Raw genomic sequence first — 16,707 nt, 5'->3', positions numbered from 1 at the left:
ACTGTAGGTCCTGCATTGGACTCATCAGTCACCTGCGAACTCATTTTTAATGTGGAAGCAAGTCATCCTCGGTTCTGAGGGACTGCTTAAGAGAGAGAGAGATGGGTGAACGGGATTTGGTGCGAGCTAGGACACGGGCAGCTGAGATTTTGCTCTCATACATCTCGCCGCACAGATACATGTGCACATAGAGTTTTGAAGTAAATATAAATACAGCTGGTGTAACAAAATACACACATACCAAGCCAGAGAATAGTGATCTATTCGTTTCAAGCTGGGCCAGCTCCAAGTTGTAAGAGTCTCTTGTTTCTATATATATATTCTCTCTCATTTGGGGAGATAGAATAGAGAATTACTGCAAGGCTCAGAAGACGAGGCCAGCACACGCTGCACAGCAATGCGGACCCCATCACTGATGGATCTTCAGTCAACCAGCTCCCAAGAAGGAAAGTAAAATGAATTTTTATATAACAATTACTAATAATATTAAGGGAATCAAGGGATATGGGGATAGTGCAGGAAAGTGGAGATGAGGAAGATGATCAGCCATGATCTTATTGAATGGCGGAGCAGGCTCGAGGGGCCGAATGGATTACTCCTCCTATTTCTTATGTTCTTGCTCTTGGCCCATAGTCAGATCTATTCTAGTTCTGTTTTTCCCACCCACCACAAAATATCCCTATTCTTTAACTGTATATTTTCACGAGATCTCTTACTTTGAAAGAGAGAGTTTAGAAGTTAACAAATGGCTGGCTTTGACTTGAAGAATCATTTCTATTGTTCTGTTGTCGGAAGGGCAAATGACAATCCTCTGGGGACCAGTGATCAGAAACGTTATTTTTATTTGCTCTCTTTCTCACTTCGACCAAGCTAACATTCACCGAACCAAAGTCCGATTTTTGAGAACCATGAACCCACCTGCGAATGCCAATGGAGCCCCTGAACATCCAATCATCGCGAGACCACCCAAACCACTAAAGACCACAGAGCTCACCCACTGGCTCGCTCTCTCATTGACCTCGGGCCATGTCCAAGAGCAATTAGGCTTCAGCGTGTGCTTATTGACGGCAAGTAGACCATGTGACTTTAAAGGAACATGTCAAGTTGCACACAGTTTAACCTTGCGCAGCAGAATAATACATGGTGCATTGCGCAGTACTGTGCTCTGGGTCCCTCTCAGACAAGCATATGAGGGAGAAGGGAATAGAGGGTTATGCTGATAGATTTAGATGTGAAAAGACAAGAGGAGGCTTGTGTGGAGCATAAACGCCGGCATGGACTGGATGGGCCGAAAGGCCTGTTTCTGTGCCGTATATCCTATGTAACCATTGTTATATCTGTGTATCTTAATGTTGTGTCCTTCAATAATCAGACAAAGACTGCAGGGAATGATCAACAGGTGTTTACTGAAATGAGGGTTCAAACTGCAACTGACTGTACAGATCACTACTCAGGGTTTATATACAGGTGTGGTCACTGCCGGTACTACAGGATACAGGAGCTGTAAAAAGTAGTTCTCCCCCTTAAAGGTACATACATTACAACCATATCCTCCCATCTTGCCATGAGCAATGGCAAGGAATATCCATCATTACACTAATGTATTCAGCTCCAGCACTTCTATAATTGTGCACATGCTATCTACTATCTTGATCCATAATAAAAATTTAACTGTCTTAATAGCATAAAAATGACAATAGCCAAACGCAAGCTGCACTGATGAAATGATTCTTCAGTAAAGCAGTTGAGCTGAAGGGATTCCATCTGAAACTTCAGCTAATCTTTCCCTTTCAGGTGGTTCACTAACGTCCTTTAGGGAAGGAAATCTGCTGTCCTTACCCGGTCTGGCCTATATGTGACTCCAGACCCACAGTGATGTTTGACTCTTAACTGCCCTCTGAAGTGGCCCAGCAAGCCACTCAGTTGTACCAAACTGCTACAAAGAAATATAACGGCATCGTGCGAGCACCTTCACCGCATGGACAACAGCAATTCAGTGCGACGGCTCACCACCACCTTCTCGAGGGCAATTAGGGATGGGCAATAAATGCCAGTGACGCCCATATTCCGTGAACGAAATTTTTTAAAAAGTTACCGACTGACCACCTGTACGTTTCTGTTCTGGCTTTCTATTAATTATGAAACTGGTTCCTCTCGCTCTGAAGGAATAGCCAATATATTTCGGCCTTCTATGCTTTACTACTGTTGTTCTGCCCCTGCCACAAACTCCATTCCCTAGCCGCCAACTCCATCCCTCTCCCTAGCAACTGTCTGTCTGAGGCTGAACCAGACTGTTCACAACCTTGGTGTCGTATGTGACCCCGAGATGAGCTTCCGACCACAAATCTGCACCATTACGAAGATCGCCTACTTCCACCCCCCATAACTGTTGCCTGACTCCGCCCTTGCCTCGGCTAATCTGCTGCTGAAACCTTTGCCCATGCCTTGGTTACCTCTAGACGACTACTCCAACGCACTCCTGGCCAACCTACCACGTTCTACCTTCCGTAAATTTGATCTCATTCTCTGCCTAAACCCCTCTACCTCTCTTTCCTCCTTTAAGACGCTCTTTAGAACCTACAGTTTGGGTCATCTGCTCTAATTTCTCTGTGGCTCGGTTACAAAATTCTTGTCTTGCAATACTCCTGTGAAGCACCTTGGGACGTTTTACTACGTTAAAGGCGCTATATAGATACAAGTTGTTGTTACCACCAATGTATAATCGATACATTAATTATGGAATATAAACCAGGAGATTCTAAAAGGGATGATTTGACTGGCTCCTCCCGACTATCACCCAGGCCATGAAGATGGAAATTTGACAACGTGTCTCAGATCTCCCTTCTGGACCCCCCACCCCCCTCCCACCAGGTGTCTTACCTCCAATCTCTCTCTCCCTGCTTGCTCAGGATCAGCCTTTTCTATCGCCTACTCCTTTCCTTCCATCGCTGCTCCCCTTTGGGTTCTGACCGACTTTGCAAAACGGACATCACTGGGGCAGTTGGGCTAGCCTGGTACTCTCCGCACCAGTAAAGGTGGTCGATTCCCTTTCACGAACGCTGGACGCCATGAAAGCACCTGTTTAAGCCCTTCAGGAAATAGGGCTAATGCAACTGGCAGAGAAGAGTTATCGATCGAGCCATGCAATCATTGTTGGTGTAGAGTGAGCAGGAGAGGGATTTGAAATTGCATAAAAATAACCCCAATATTACACTTGTAAATATTATGAAGGAAAGCTTTACAAAAATAGTGAATGAAGACTAACATCTCCATTGTGCCAGTTTCCTAAGTGACCCTCCCCCTGTGCAGAATCATAAAGGTTCCAAACATTGCTAGTTACCAAAGTAGTTGTCAGCTGTGGCTTGGGTAGCACTCTTTCCTCTAAGTCAGAATGTCACTGATTCAAGTCCCACTCTAGAGACTTGAGCACATAATCTAGGCTGACACTCCAGTGCTGCATTGTCAGAGGGTGCCGCCTTTCGGATGAGACATTAAACAGAGGCCCTGTCTGCGCTCTCGGGTGGACGTAAAGGATTCCATGCCACTGTTTCGAAGAAGAGCAGGCGATTTCTCCCTGATGTCCTGGCCAATATTTATCTCCCAACCAAAATCACCAAAACAGGTTATCTGGTCAATATCACATTGATGTTTGTGGGAGCTTTCTGTGCACAAAATTGCCAACAGGTTTCCTACATTACAACAGTGACTTCAAAACAGTGCTATGGGATCTTTTATGTTCAACGGAGGGGGCAGACGGTGCCTTGGTTTAACATCTCATTCAAAAGAGTGCTGCTGGCAGTGCGGCACTCTCTCAGTGCTGCATTGGAGTGTCAGCCTAAATTTTGTGCTGGAGTGAGGCTTGAACCTTCTGACTCGTAGACAAGAGTGTTACCAGCTGAACCACTTCAATAGTACTTCAGTGGATAAAAACAGATGGTTATTACCACACCAGTACAAGTGTTTATTTAGACATAACAGTTAGGGAATGGTACATGTTGACAATTACTTAGTGTGAGCATTCCTGTCACTAACTTTACATTCATTGGTTGTTTAACCTCTCATCTTCCTGCCTCTTCTACGTGCCATTTTATCAGGGCAATTGTCTTTCGGATGAGACGTTAAACAAAGGCCCCGTCTGCGCTCTCAGGCGGACGTAAAAGATCCTATGGCGCTATTTCGAAGATGAGCTGGGGATTTATTCCTGGTGTCCTGGGCCAATATTTATCGCTCAACCAAAATCACAAACACTTTATCTGGTCCTTATCACATTGCTGTTTGTGGGATCTAGCTGGGCACCAATTAGCTGCTGAATTTCCTACATTACAACAGTGATTACACCTCAAAATTACTTCATTGGCTGTAAAGTGTTTTGGGACGTCTGGTGGTCATGAAAGACCCTATATAAATACAAGTCTTTTTATTAATCATAGAATAGTACAGCACAGAAGGAGGCCATTCGGCCCATCGAGTCTGCACCGGCTCTTTCGAAGAGCAATCCAGTTAGTCCCACTCGCCCGCTCTTTCCCCGTATCCCTACAATTGTTCCTCCCCCAAGTATTTATCCAATTCCCTTTTGAAAGCTAATATTTATCAGGCAGTGCATTCAAAATCCTAACCACACGTTGCATTAAAAAATATTTCCTCATGTCGTCTCTGGTTCTTTTGCCAATCACCTTAAATCTGTGCCCTCTGGTTATTGACCCTTCAGGCATTGGAAACAGCTCTCGCTCTCTCTCACTCACTCAGAGCCCTGGCAACATCCCATAGGGAGATGCTGGAAGATGTAGAGAGAAAATGGGATTTTAACAAATAAACACAAACAGCTGGATCGCTTGGAATCCTGAATCTACTTATAGGCATTTTATTGGCAAAGAAAGCATGTTCTCTTTTCTCAAATGAGCTGCACTACTGAAAAATGGTTAAAGCTGAATAAACGAAGCAAGGGGCATGGCTGAGATGCAACAATATCAGCCTGGCTCAGCTGGTAGCTTGTGCCTCTGACCAAGAAAGTTGAGCACACAAGATTTTAACAATCGCTCCGGTAATTTGGTCATCGGCACAATTCGAAGAGAAACAGACGGCTACATTCCTCCTTCGGGCAACTTAATTTTAATTGGTCGCTCAGTGCATTGATTTGAGATCTTGCTGTGCACAAAATGGCTGCTGCATTTGCTTACAGAACAGTCCCGGTACAGACCAGTTGGGCCGAATGGCCTGTTTCTGTGCTGTAAATTGTATGTACTTCACGTTAATGCCCTACCTCCCTTTACTTTTATAATGTCACTGCCAACTAAATTCATTCTGAATCGACTAATGTAAGATGATAATAGGGGTTGGATTATATTTTAAATAAACCAAACTGCCATTACTTTTTTTTTAATTGAGGATCTTGGTTGAAGGAGCAGGTGCCATAATGGAAGGCACCACCAAGATTGAAAAGAGTGGATAGCTTGGATTGCAGGAGCAGGGAAGACAGAGGTAGGGAGTTCCACAGTTTCTGCTGTTTGGCTGTTACGAATTGAGTTGTTCAAATTGGAATTTTAATTATCCGGATTTTATTTTTCAAATGTAAACCTGCTATGATTTTATGCAACCTCCTCCTTTATTAAATCACAATGCCTGACCACGGTCCAATATTGCAAATGATGGGTGATCTTTGACAGCAGCCATTTCAGTTTCAGTATATGATGCACTAGGGGTAAATTGACACCAGTTTTGCATTTTACCGGCAATGTATAAAACACCTCCCACATGAATGCATTCAAAATTACCACCCGAGAGAGAGAGAGAGGGTGGATCTTCCTGGCCCTGAGCCCGCGTGTGCAGAATCTCCTGGGTACAGTAAAATAGAGAGTTAGACCATACGCCCGTAAGGGAACCCCCCCAATTTTTCCATCCATAAAATAACTCGCTGTTGTATCCCTGGTAACGAGAGGTATTTTGTTGACCATTCTGGCAATTATTACTCATGCATTTGAATATCCTCCTTGTGATATCTTGGGACACAGCATATATATACAACAGCACAACATGGCTTCCGGTAAGAACTGTACTGCATATGGCTTTATATTTATTCATCACTAGTCCACCAGGTGGCTCTATTATACTTCTCCCTCCTTATTGAAGAAGCTAATCATAGCAAATAATCATTGTACATGACTTGCATGATATACAGAACTCATTTTATGTTTCTAAATTCTACTATAGAATTCTGTAACAAACAAAAGATATAAACTTATTTTCCATATTTACAGATTAAACTTAACCACTGGTTTTCTGTTTCAAAGAGGATATCTTGGCCCAGAAATTCGGCTCTCCCCGGGTGAGTACGCACGGGGTACTCACCCATAGGCCGAATGGAATTGCCGGTTTCCTGCATGCACTGCGCATGCGCGGGAAACCGGCACTTCCAATCCTCTGAACGAAAAGGTTCAGAGGTCGAACGCGCGTGCAGGGGAGGATGCGCGTGCGCTTTGAACTTAGGTTTTTTTTTACAGGTTTTCCCGGGTGGTTAAGCCTGCAGGATTTACACATTTAAAAAGCAGGCGTAAGTCCTGCTTTTTGCAAGGTAAGTGATCAATTAATTAAAATTAAAACACTCTTTCCACAGGTTTATTATTTTTAAATACTTTAAAGCAAGGTCAGTTTATTTTTAGCCCTGTTATAATATAAAATTATTCTTTTCAAAAATTTAAATTATTGTTTAAAATAGTTATTTAATTTATAGTTTATTTAAAAAGTGCGATGGTTTTTCTAAAATTTATTTGAAGGTTTACTGCTATTTTGGGCCTGTAGTATTTATAAGTTTTGACAGATCTACCTGTCAATCTTCTGAATGGGCTTTTCCCTCCTCCGATTGGCTGCCCATGGCTCACGTGATCCCAGGGGACGCATCGCACTAACTACGCCCCTGGGACACGCAAGCACTGTGCCGGCAGCTGGGCCAGGCCCCGGAGCGGAATTCCACGGGGCCCTACAGCTTAACTGCTGGCGCGCAAGGTAAGTGCAGGTCGGGGGCTTACACCCGCGGGAAGCCCCTGACCCGAATTTCTGTGCCCTTATTTCTTGAACAGAACTTTCAGATCTTGTTGTAGGACTTTGACTCACTCTAGGCTGAGCCTATGGACTTTGATCTACATTTGGACTCTCTACACTTTCAGACTGTGTCTGCCTGACTCGGGCTCTGACTTCCATTCTCACTTTGTCTTGGACATGTTTCTGGTACGTCTGATGTAGGATTTGCTACTAGTACTCGTAACAAGACTATCTGACCCATCAGAATCAATTGAATCATCCCAGCTTTCAACTCCTTCCACATCTGTAGGTAAGATATGATCAATGTGAACAAACCTAACCTTTCCATGATCAAACCTCTTGACCAAATATGTGCGAGGGCCACATATCTTCACTACTCTTCCTGGTAACCACTTTAACCATTTATGGTGATGGTTCTTCACTCTCACCTTCTGGTTCAACTTCACTCTTCTCTCTCTAACTCTACCTTTATCGTGACTCTCTTTTCACCTTGATTGTTTCTCTTCAATGGACTGTGCCAAGTTTGGATTTAACAACGAGAACCTGGTTCGTGGCTGTTGTTTGAGAAATAACTCTGCTGGTTTCCTACCAGCAGTGGTATGAGGAGTATTCCGATAGGTAATCAGAAAATTTGCCAGTTTGTGGTCCAACATTTGCTTGATGAGGGCATGTTTGACAATTTGTACTGTGCGCTCTGCTGCACCATTTGAAGTAGCGTGGTACGGTGGAACTTTGGTATGTTTCAGTTTCTGCTCATGAACGGTGTGAACTCTTCTGAACAAAATTGCTGCCCATTATCAGACACAGTTTCTTCTGGGAGGCTGAATGTAGAAAACAATCTTTGCAAATTGTCTAGTGTTTTGCTTGTTATCTGCATCGGTAACACCTCTACCCATGTCGAGTGACTATCACTATGAACAATTGCTGTCCTTCTAGCTCAGCAAAATTTACATGTAACTTTGCCACACTCTTGGAGGCCATTTCCATGGCTGTAATGGTACTGATGGTGGTTTCTTACTCAGCAATTGACATGTACGCTGACTGACGCTGTATTCTATCTCTTTATCTGACACCATAAGTAACTGCGTGCAAAGCTCTTGACCAGCACCTGGGAATGTGCTTGACTATGAAGATCTCCTAACAATTTAGACCTGAACCTATTTGGGATAACCACTCTTGCTCCCCACATGATACAATCTTTATCCATTGACAATTCATTTCTACGAATGAAGTATAGATGGATATCTTTCTCTGATACCTGGTTTGGCCATCCATTTGCTATGTAATCATACACCTTTGACATAATTGGGTCATGTTTGGTTGCCCTACCATAGACACATAGAAACATAGAAGATAGGAGCAGGAGTAGGCCATTCGGCCCCTCGAGCCTGCTCCGCCATTCAATGCGATCATGGCTGATCATCCAAATTCAGTACCCTGTTCCTGCTTTCTCTCCATATCCCTTGATCCCTTTAGCCTTAAGAAATATATCCAACTCCTTCTTGAATATATTTAATGAATTGGCCTCCACTGCCTTCTGTGGTAGAGAATTCCACAGGTTCACCACTCTCTGGGTGAAGAAATTCCTCCTCATCTCTGTTTTAAATGGCTTACCCCTTATCCTTAGACTGTGACCCCTGGTTCTGGACTCCCCCACCATCAGGAACATCCTTCCTGCATCTAGTCTGACTAGTTCTGTTAGAATTTTATAAGTTTCAATGAGATCCCCTCTCATTCTTCTAAACTCCAGCGAGTATAAGCCCAATCAACCCAATCTCTCCTCATACGTCATTTCTGCCATCCCAAGTATCAGTCTGGTAAATCTTCGCTGCACTCCCTCCATGGCAAGAACATAGTTCCTCGAATAGGGCAACCAAAACTGCACAATACTCAGTGTGGTCTCACCAAGGCCCTGTACAACTGCAGCAAGACATCCTTGTTCCTGTACTCGAATCCTCTCGCTATGAAGGCCAACATACCATTTGCCGCCTTAATCGCCTGCTGCACCTGCAAGCTTACCTTCAGCGACTGGTGCACAAGAACACCCAGGTCTCGTTGCACTTCCCCTTCTCCCAATCTGTTGCCATTCAGATAATAATCTGCCTTCCTGTTTTTGCCACCAAAGTGGATAACCTCGCATGTATCCACATTATAATGCATCTGTCCAATCACCCAACCTGTCCAAATCATACTGGAGTTTCTCCGCATCCTCCTCACAGCACACACGCCCAGCCAGCTTTGTGTCCTCTGCAAACTTGGAGATATTACATCTAGTTCCCTCATCCAGATCATTAATATATATTGTGAATAGCTGGGGTCCAAGGACTGATCCCTGCGGTACCCCACTAGTCAGTGCCTGCCACTCGGAAAAAGAGCCGTTTATTCCAACTCTTTGCTTTCTGTCTACCAACCAGTTCTCTATCCAAGTCAATACCTTGCCCCCAGTCCCATGTGCCTTAATTTTACACGCTAATCTCTTATGTGGGACCTTATCGAAAGCCTTCTGAAAGTCCAAATACACCACATCCACTGGTTCTCCCTTATCTATTTTACCAGTTACATCCTCAAAAAATTCCAGTAGATTAGTCAAGCATGATTTACCTTTTGGAAATCCATGTTGACTTTGTCCGATCCTGTCACTGTTTTCCAAGTGCTCTGCTATTGCATCTTTTATAATGGACTCTAGCATTTTCCTCTCTACCGATGTCAGGCTTACCGGTCTGTAATTCCCCGTTTTCTCTCTACCACCTTTTTGAACAGCGGGGTAACATTAGCTACCCACCAATCCATGGGTACTGATCCAGAGTCTATCGAATTTTGGAAGATGACCAGCAATGCATCTACTATTTCTAGGGCCACTTCCTTAATACCCTAGGATGTAGATTATCAGGCCCTGGGAATTTATCGGCCTTCAATCCCATCAATTTCCCTAACACCATTTCCCTACAAATACTGATTTCTTTCAGTTCCTCCCTTTCATTAGACCGTATGTTCCCCGACATCTTTGGGAGGTTATTTGTGTCCTCCTTTGTGTAGACAGAACCAAAGTATGTATTTAATTGGTCTGCCATTTCTTTGTTCCCCATTATAAATTCCCCTGATTCTGACTGCAAGGAACCTATGCTTGACTTCACCAATCTTTTTCTCTTCACATATCTATAAAAGCTTTTACAATCAGTTTTTATGTTCCCTGCAAGCTTGCTTTCATACTCTATTTCCCCCCTCTTAATTAATCCCTTCAGCTGTGACTGGCAACTCATCAATGTATGAGAAATTGAACATTTCTTCCTTATTGGGTGTAACTTGTGATGGGGATGGCAACCTGGACATAGCATTAGTGTGATCAGCTGATCGTCTGTACGCCATATCAAACGCATACGCTGACAAAATCAAAGCCTATCTCTGCATTCGGGCTGCAGCTAAGGTTGGAACTGGGGACTTTGGATGGAGGATTGCTGTCAGGGGCTTATGGTCAGTAACTATGGTAAACCTATGACCAAACAAGTATTTGTGAAACTTCTTGACCCCAAAATTCAATGACAAAGCTTCCCTTTCGATCTGCGCATAATTCCGCTCACTGGCACTGAGTGCGTGAAGCAAAAGCAATTGGTCTCCTCCCCACTATCTAGTACATGAGAGATTACTGCCCCAACTCCATATGGAGAGGCGTCGCATGCTAGCTTGATCTCCTTAGATACATCATAGTGAACTAATATGGTACTCTCTACCAACTTGTTTTTACACTCTTTCTTTGATTGCTGCACCGCATTCTTTTGACCACTTCCAAGGGACCTGTTTTCTCAACAGCTTATTCAGTGGATGTAACAATGTAGCCAAGTTTAACAGGAACTTTCTGTAATAATTCAAAAGACCCAAAAATGATCGAAGTTCAGAGACATTCTTGGGAGAGGATGCATTTCTAATTGTATCCAGCTTTCCTTTGGTTGGATTTAAACCATCTTTGTCTACTCTGTGCCCCAAGTACTCCACTGAGTTTTGAAGCAACTCACACTTGTGAGCTGTCACTCGTACTCCGTGCTTCTCCAGCCATTTGAGCACTTCATTCAACGCCTCATCATGGATTTGCCTGTTTGGTGCTGAAATGAGTGTGTCATCCAAATAATAAACTACCCATTCAATCCCTTGCAAAATTTGGTTCATCACCCCCCTGGATTATGTCGGGGGTAGAAGATACTCCAAAAGGTAGCCTATTGAACTGATATATGCTCGTGAGTATTTATAGTCAAGCATGACTTGGACTCTTCATCTAACTCAAGTTGTAGGTAGGTGTTTGTTGGATCAAACTTTGAAAAGATCTGGCCACCTGTCTGCGTTGTGAACAAATCTTCCACATTTGGCAACGTGTTGGGTAGATTACACTCTAGAACCTGGTTTACTTATAATCACCACACAATCTTACCTTACCATCTGATTTAGGTACAACAACAATGGGTGTAGCCCAATTACTCCGATCTACCTTAGAGATAATGTTCTCGGTTTCTGGTCTTTTGAGTTCTTGCTCAACTTTCGCTTCCACATGAAAAATCTCAATTCAATCCAGCTTCAGTGAGCCCAACCAATTTCTTGCTATCGAGGCAAGCTTGTCTCCTGGCATTATTATGAGAGGCAATCTCTGACACTGACCCTTGTATTTCACTGGTATGATGACACTTCCCACTACAGGGATTTGCTTTCTTGAGTAGCCTCGCAGATCTACCTTTGATTTCTCTAGTCGATAATCACGCAACTTGTTATGATATAGTGATTCCGGTACTACGCTGACGGATGCACCAGTGTTGATTTCCATGAGTATCCTGGTTCCTGCGACATCTACTTGGATGACGATACCTTGTGAATTGCTGTTAAATACCTTTGTGCTCCTGATGACATGAATCTCCAGTAACTCGTCGTCCTGCTGCTTCTCTTCAATGGTGTGTAGTGTCTGGCGATTTCTACTTCGAGCATTGCCAGTCGGTTTACTCTTCTGTCGGCACGCCTTCGCAAGATGCCCAGTTTTCTTGCAGTAGAAACACTCTGCCTTCACACATGGACAGCTTTGAGCGATGTGTTGTCCCAGGCACCAATAGCATGATTTCAATGCACTGTTACCATGGCCAATTGCTGAGGCCTTGGGACCCAACTGACTTTTACTTTTAGCCGATTCACCTCGATTGTCTGACGACTGGAAATAGCGCGGAACTCTCTGGGGTATCGGTCGGCCATATCCATCGACATAGCTGTCTGACAAGCTGTCAAGTTAGTGGTTGTCAACAATTTACTTACACGTTCATTTTTCAACCCACAAACGAAGTGGTCACGCAAAGCTCGGTCCTGAAAGTTTCCGAAATGACAGTGAATGAATAGCTTTTTTTAAAGCTACATTGTACTCACTGATACCCTCGTCATATAATTGATCGCGTGTTCCAAAACAATAACTTTCAGCAATTTCCAGGGGCTCAGGATTGTAGTGCTTTCTAAATTGGTTAGGATTTCCTTCAGTGGCCTGTCCTTCGGCTTGACGGGAACAAGCACATTTTTCAGGGTTTCATACACCTCGGGACCTGCGTCAGTCAAAAAAATAGCCCGTTTCATTTCTAAAACCGCCCGGTTATGGTTTACATCATCGGTGACTTCGATGATACTATTTGCGGTGAAAAACATTTCTAGCCGCTCCACATGCTCTGAAAGTGTCTGTCATGATGGAACTCACCCAAGCACCCTAATTATTCCCATAGGCGTGGCCATCTGGACTCTGGCAATGTTGACAGTTTCACTCGTGTGCTTGAAATTTGCCTCGGATTTTTAACCTCCATCGGTTGGCAGAATTATCCTCCAACAAAAATTTCAGCTGTGGAATCTGCAAGCGCATCCTCATTGCCAATTCTGTGTTATCTTTGGACACAGCATATACATACAACAGCACAAAATGGCTCCCGGTAAGAACTGTACTGCACATGGCTTTATTATTATATACATCAGTAGTCCACCAGGTGGCTCTGTTACACTCCTGAAGATTGAGACTGTTGAAACACGCTTGGGTGGAACAGGTGACTTTGGACCTGTGGTTCCCAAAGCTCTCCACCACTGGGGGGTTTCCTCGCCTCATGTCTGGGTCTGTTGTAGATTCATTGATAGAGATTGATTGGTCAACAACTCCAATATCATTGTAGCATACAAATCCCAGAATAGTAGAAGGTGAACTAGATGGGCCGTGGTTTTTTTTGTCTGGCAATTCCTATGTTCCTATCCTGTAATGTCTTTTCAGTATTTTTTACTGTATAGGAATTGGGAGTTCAGTTTTAATAGCTTAAGAGTTAGTGATTTTTCAGAAGATAATAGTGAATGGCAAATGAATTTTAACACAAGTGTGTGAGGTAAGAAAAATAAGGAGGAGCTCACCTATTACCTGGAAAATGAGAACCTAAATGGGATAGAGGAGCAAAGGGATCTGGGAGTGCAAATACATAAATCACTAAAAGTAGCAACACTGGTTAATAAGGCCGTTTTTTTTTAAAAAAAACAATAAAAACAAAACCAAGCACTAGGATTTAATTCTAAAGGGATAGAATTGACAAGTAGCGAATGTATCTAACATTAGTTAGACCACAGTTGGAGTACTGTGTACAGTTCTGGTTGCCATATTATAAAAGGATATAGAGGTACTGAGGATGGTGCAAAAAAGATTTACAAGGAAGATACCAAAAATGTGAGGTTATAACTATCAGGAAAGGATGAACAAGCTGGGTCTCTTTTCTCTTCAAAAGAGAAGGCTGAGTGGTGACCTAATAGAGGTCTTTAAAATTATGAACGGTTTTGATAGAGTAGACACAGAGGGCTAGATTTTCCTGGAGCTGTCAGGCGGGGTTTCAAGCGTGTGGTTGGGGGGGGGGGGAATCCCGAATTTGGGGGTCCTGATACCATCCCGCCCAAACCCCGCCCCACGCAAGTTTTAGGGGCAGCGGGTACCTACCCCGCACTGGGACCCGCTGAAACCAGGCGGGAAGGGATTAGTGCCAATTAACTGCCTGTTAACAGGTAGTTAACAGGCAGTTTTTAGCCTAATCCCTATTTTGAGGGGTTTCGTGTGGGTTTCCCGACTGCTCCAAACCACGCCAGGTTAGAGCAGGCGGGCCGTCGGGTTGGAGGGGTCGCGATGTCGGCGCTCAGGTGAATGATGGGTGATGAGTGTAAAGGTAAGTGTGTTTAGTGTGTCTAAAGTGTGTAAAGAACTTTTACTTGCCTGTACTTACCTTAACAGCCTTTCTTCCTGTAGCCGTCGGGAGCCCATCACTCAGCCGGCACTTAAAGCTGAACGGCTGCGATCTGTCAAAAGTGACAGCCTTCAGCTTTGAGTGCCGGTAAGAGTTCTAACTGAGTCTGTGCAGAAGGACTCATGTCAGAACTCGGACTGTCAGTGTATTTCATCTGTCAAGAACTCTTGACAGATGAAATTGCAGTCTGTGACGTCACCTGTTGCCGGGTGGCCCTTAATTGGCCTGCTGAGCCCACTGGGCGGGCTCAACAAGGTCAATCAAGGGAAAATCGCACGGATTGGCCGGACGTCGATGTAGGCGGGTCAAAAACCCGAAAGGGGAAGTCCCGCCGCCTTCCCGACAGGTTCGGGAAAATCTACCCTAGAGAGTCTTTCCACTTGTGGGGGAAAAGCAAAACTAGAGGCCATCAATATAAGATAGTCACCAAGAAATCAAATGAGGAATTCAGAAAAAACCTCTTTACCCAGAGAGTGGTGAGAATGTGGAACTCGCTACCACAGGGAGTGGTTGAGGCAAATAGTATGGATGCATTTAAAGGGAGGCTAATAAGCACATGAGGGAGAAGGGAACAGAGGGTTATGCTGATAAGTTAGATATGGGAGGAGGCTCGAGTGGAGGATAGATATCGGCATAGACTGGTTGGGCCGAATGGCCTATTTCTGTGCCGTATATTCTATGTAATCCTATGAAGTGGATCTTTTCTAATTGCTAAAAATGGAAACTTTGCATAATTTTGTCCAATTTATTATTGGATGTCTAGATTATTCCTGGTGGTCAATCACACTAAATATGGACAGTACCTTGCTCACAGATCAGTGGGTGAAACATGAGAATTTCCCAACAAAAATACCATATTGTGCCTATGAAGATGATTCCTCCTTTAAATTTAAGAGTGCTCGTTACCAGAGTGATTAACTTTCACTCATTTAGAGAAACAATAGCTTCACTTAAAAATGCCACCTATCTTGATGTAGCTCGCTCTTAAAGACAAACACCACCTCCCTGGGAGAAGAATTACGCTCCATGCTATCTGTAGCAAAATCAAAATACTTTGCTTTATAAATGGAATTATAGTTTTGCTACGCAGAACTTTTTTTGAGCAAATTTCTTCCTGTGTTTTCATACGAGCTCACTCTTTGATAAGTCTCACGCCTAACCTCCGCCCCCAACCTGCCTTCACTCTGAGAAATGCACCCTCATTCCCTCTTCTACCTTTTTGTCTTGCCAGAAAGAAAGAAAGACTTGCATTTCTATGGTGCTTTTCACAACTTCATGACATCCCAAAGCTCTTTACAGCAATTTTAAGTACTTCTGAAGTGGAGTCACTGTTGTAATGTAGGAAACGCGGCAGCCGATTTGCACTCGGCAAGGTCCCACAAACCGCGATGTGATGACCAGCTAATCTGTTTTCTTTATTGATGATAGTTGAGGGATACATATCGGCCAGGTCACTGGGGAAAACGCCCCTGCTCTTCGAATAGTGTGGAGGGTTTTTTTTTTTAACGTCCGCCTGAGAGAGCAGACAGGGCCTCGGTTTAACGTCTCGTCTGAAAGACTTGCTTTTAGACTTTTAACTCTGGGCAAAAGACTAACTTTGAGAGACTTTTTTTATTTAAAAAAAAGATGTTTAGTCTTGGAACTGAAATGCCAGATTCCTCTTTCAGCATTTTCTGAATTTAAATCGAATCTTAGTGATTTGTCTTGCTTTGCATATCATTTGATAAAAGACACTGTTGAACTTGCCTGATCCTGCCTTTTCTTTTGTAACCCCAGCTGATGCTAATTAATTTTAATACTATATGCCTCTGGTATGGTTACCATGGAGATTTGGCTCCATGTCTGACCTTCTATTTCCAGAGATTGCAGTGAAATCTGATGATTTTAATTTCTTTTGACTGCTGACTGGATCATGCAAACATTTCCATTTTATTAATAATGTCGTGAATCAGCATAGTTTAATCCTATTGTGACAGCCTTGGATTTGGTGGGACCGTGTGTCGGTAACATCTATCTGTCTTATTCCTTTTTTTCTCTCTTCCCAGTTTACGGAAGAATACTTGAGGAAGATCCCAACTTCTGACTTGCCCCGTGTGATTGTAGTTTGTGACGGTTCATGTGGTGGGTCGAGTTCTGTACTTGGAATCAGCACAGACTACATTGTGGAGTCCTGCAATGCATATGGCGCTAATGCAGCCATAGAGAGAGCGGACCAACGACAGGTACTATTTCATTTTCTTGTTCTCGCTCTTCAAGCAAGTTTTCATTGGCTTCCTCACCCTCTTTCCCCCTTGCGTGCGCACACACCTGCTGAAGACTGCCCTCCACGAAGATACCACCACATTAGTTTTTTTTGTTGTTATTCTCCAATATTGTGGAATTGCTCACAGCATGTCAGAGG

The 16,707-nt window shown here is 43.6% G+C and overlaps 1 protein-coding gene across 3 annotated transcripts in view; it reads left to right on the top strand.

Annotated features, from left to right (window-relative positions):
* LOC147116715 (uncharacterized) overlaps positions 1–16,707 on the top strand; it is a 192,771-nt gene that overhangs the window by 42,191 nt on the left and 133,873 nt on the right. For all 3 annotated transcript variants that reach the window (XM_085991836.1, XM_085991834.1, XM_085991835.1), the window contains exon 2: positions 16,352–16,528. In XM_085991836.1, the coding sequence (XP_085847962.1) occupies positions 16,352–16,528 (177 nt within the window). The remainder of the gene's footprint in view (positions 1–16,351; positions 16,529–16,707) is intronic.

This window comes from Somniosus microcephalus, chromosome 6 (assembly GCF_052327205.1).
Source record: "Somniosus microcephalus isolate GS21.2 chromosome 6, FLI_Smic_1.0, whole genome shotgun sequence".
Taxonomy (NCBI): domain Eukaryota; kingdom Metazoa; phylum Chordata; class Chondrichthyes; order Squaliformes; family Somniosidae; genus Somniosus; species Somniosus microcephalus.
The sequence above is the reverse complement of the archived record's forward strand: the minus strand, read 5'-3'. Positions and strand labels throughout refer to the sequence as shown.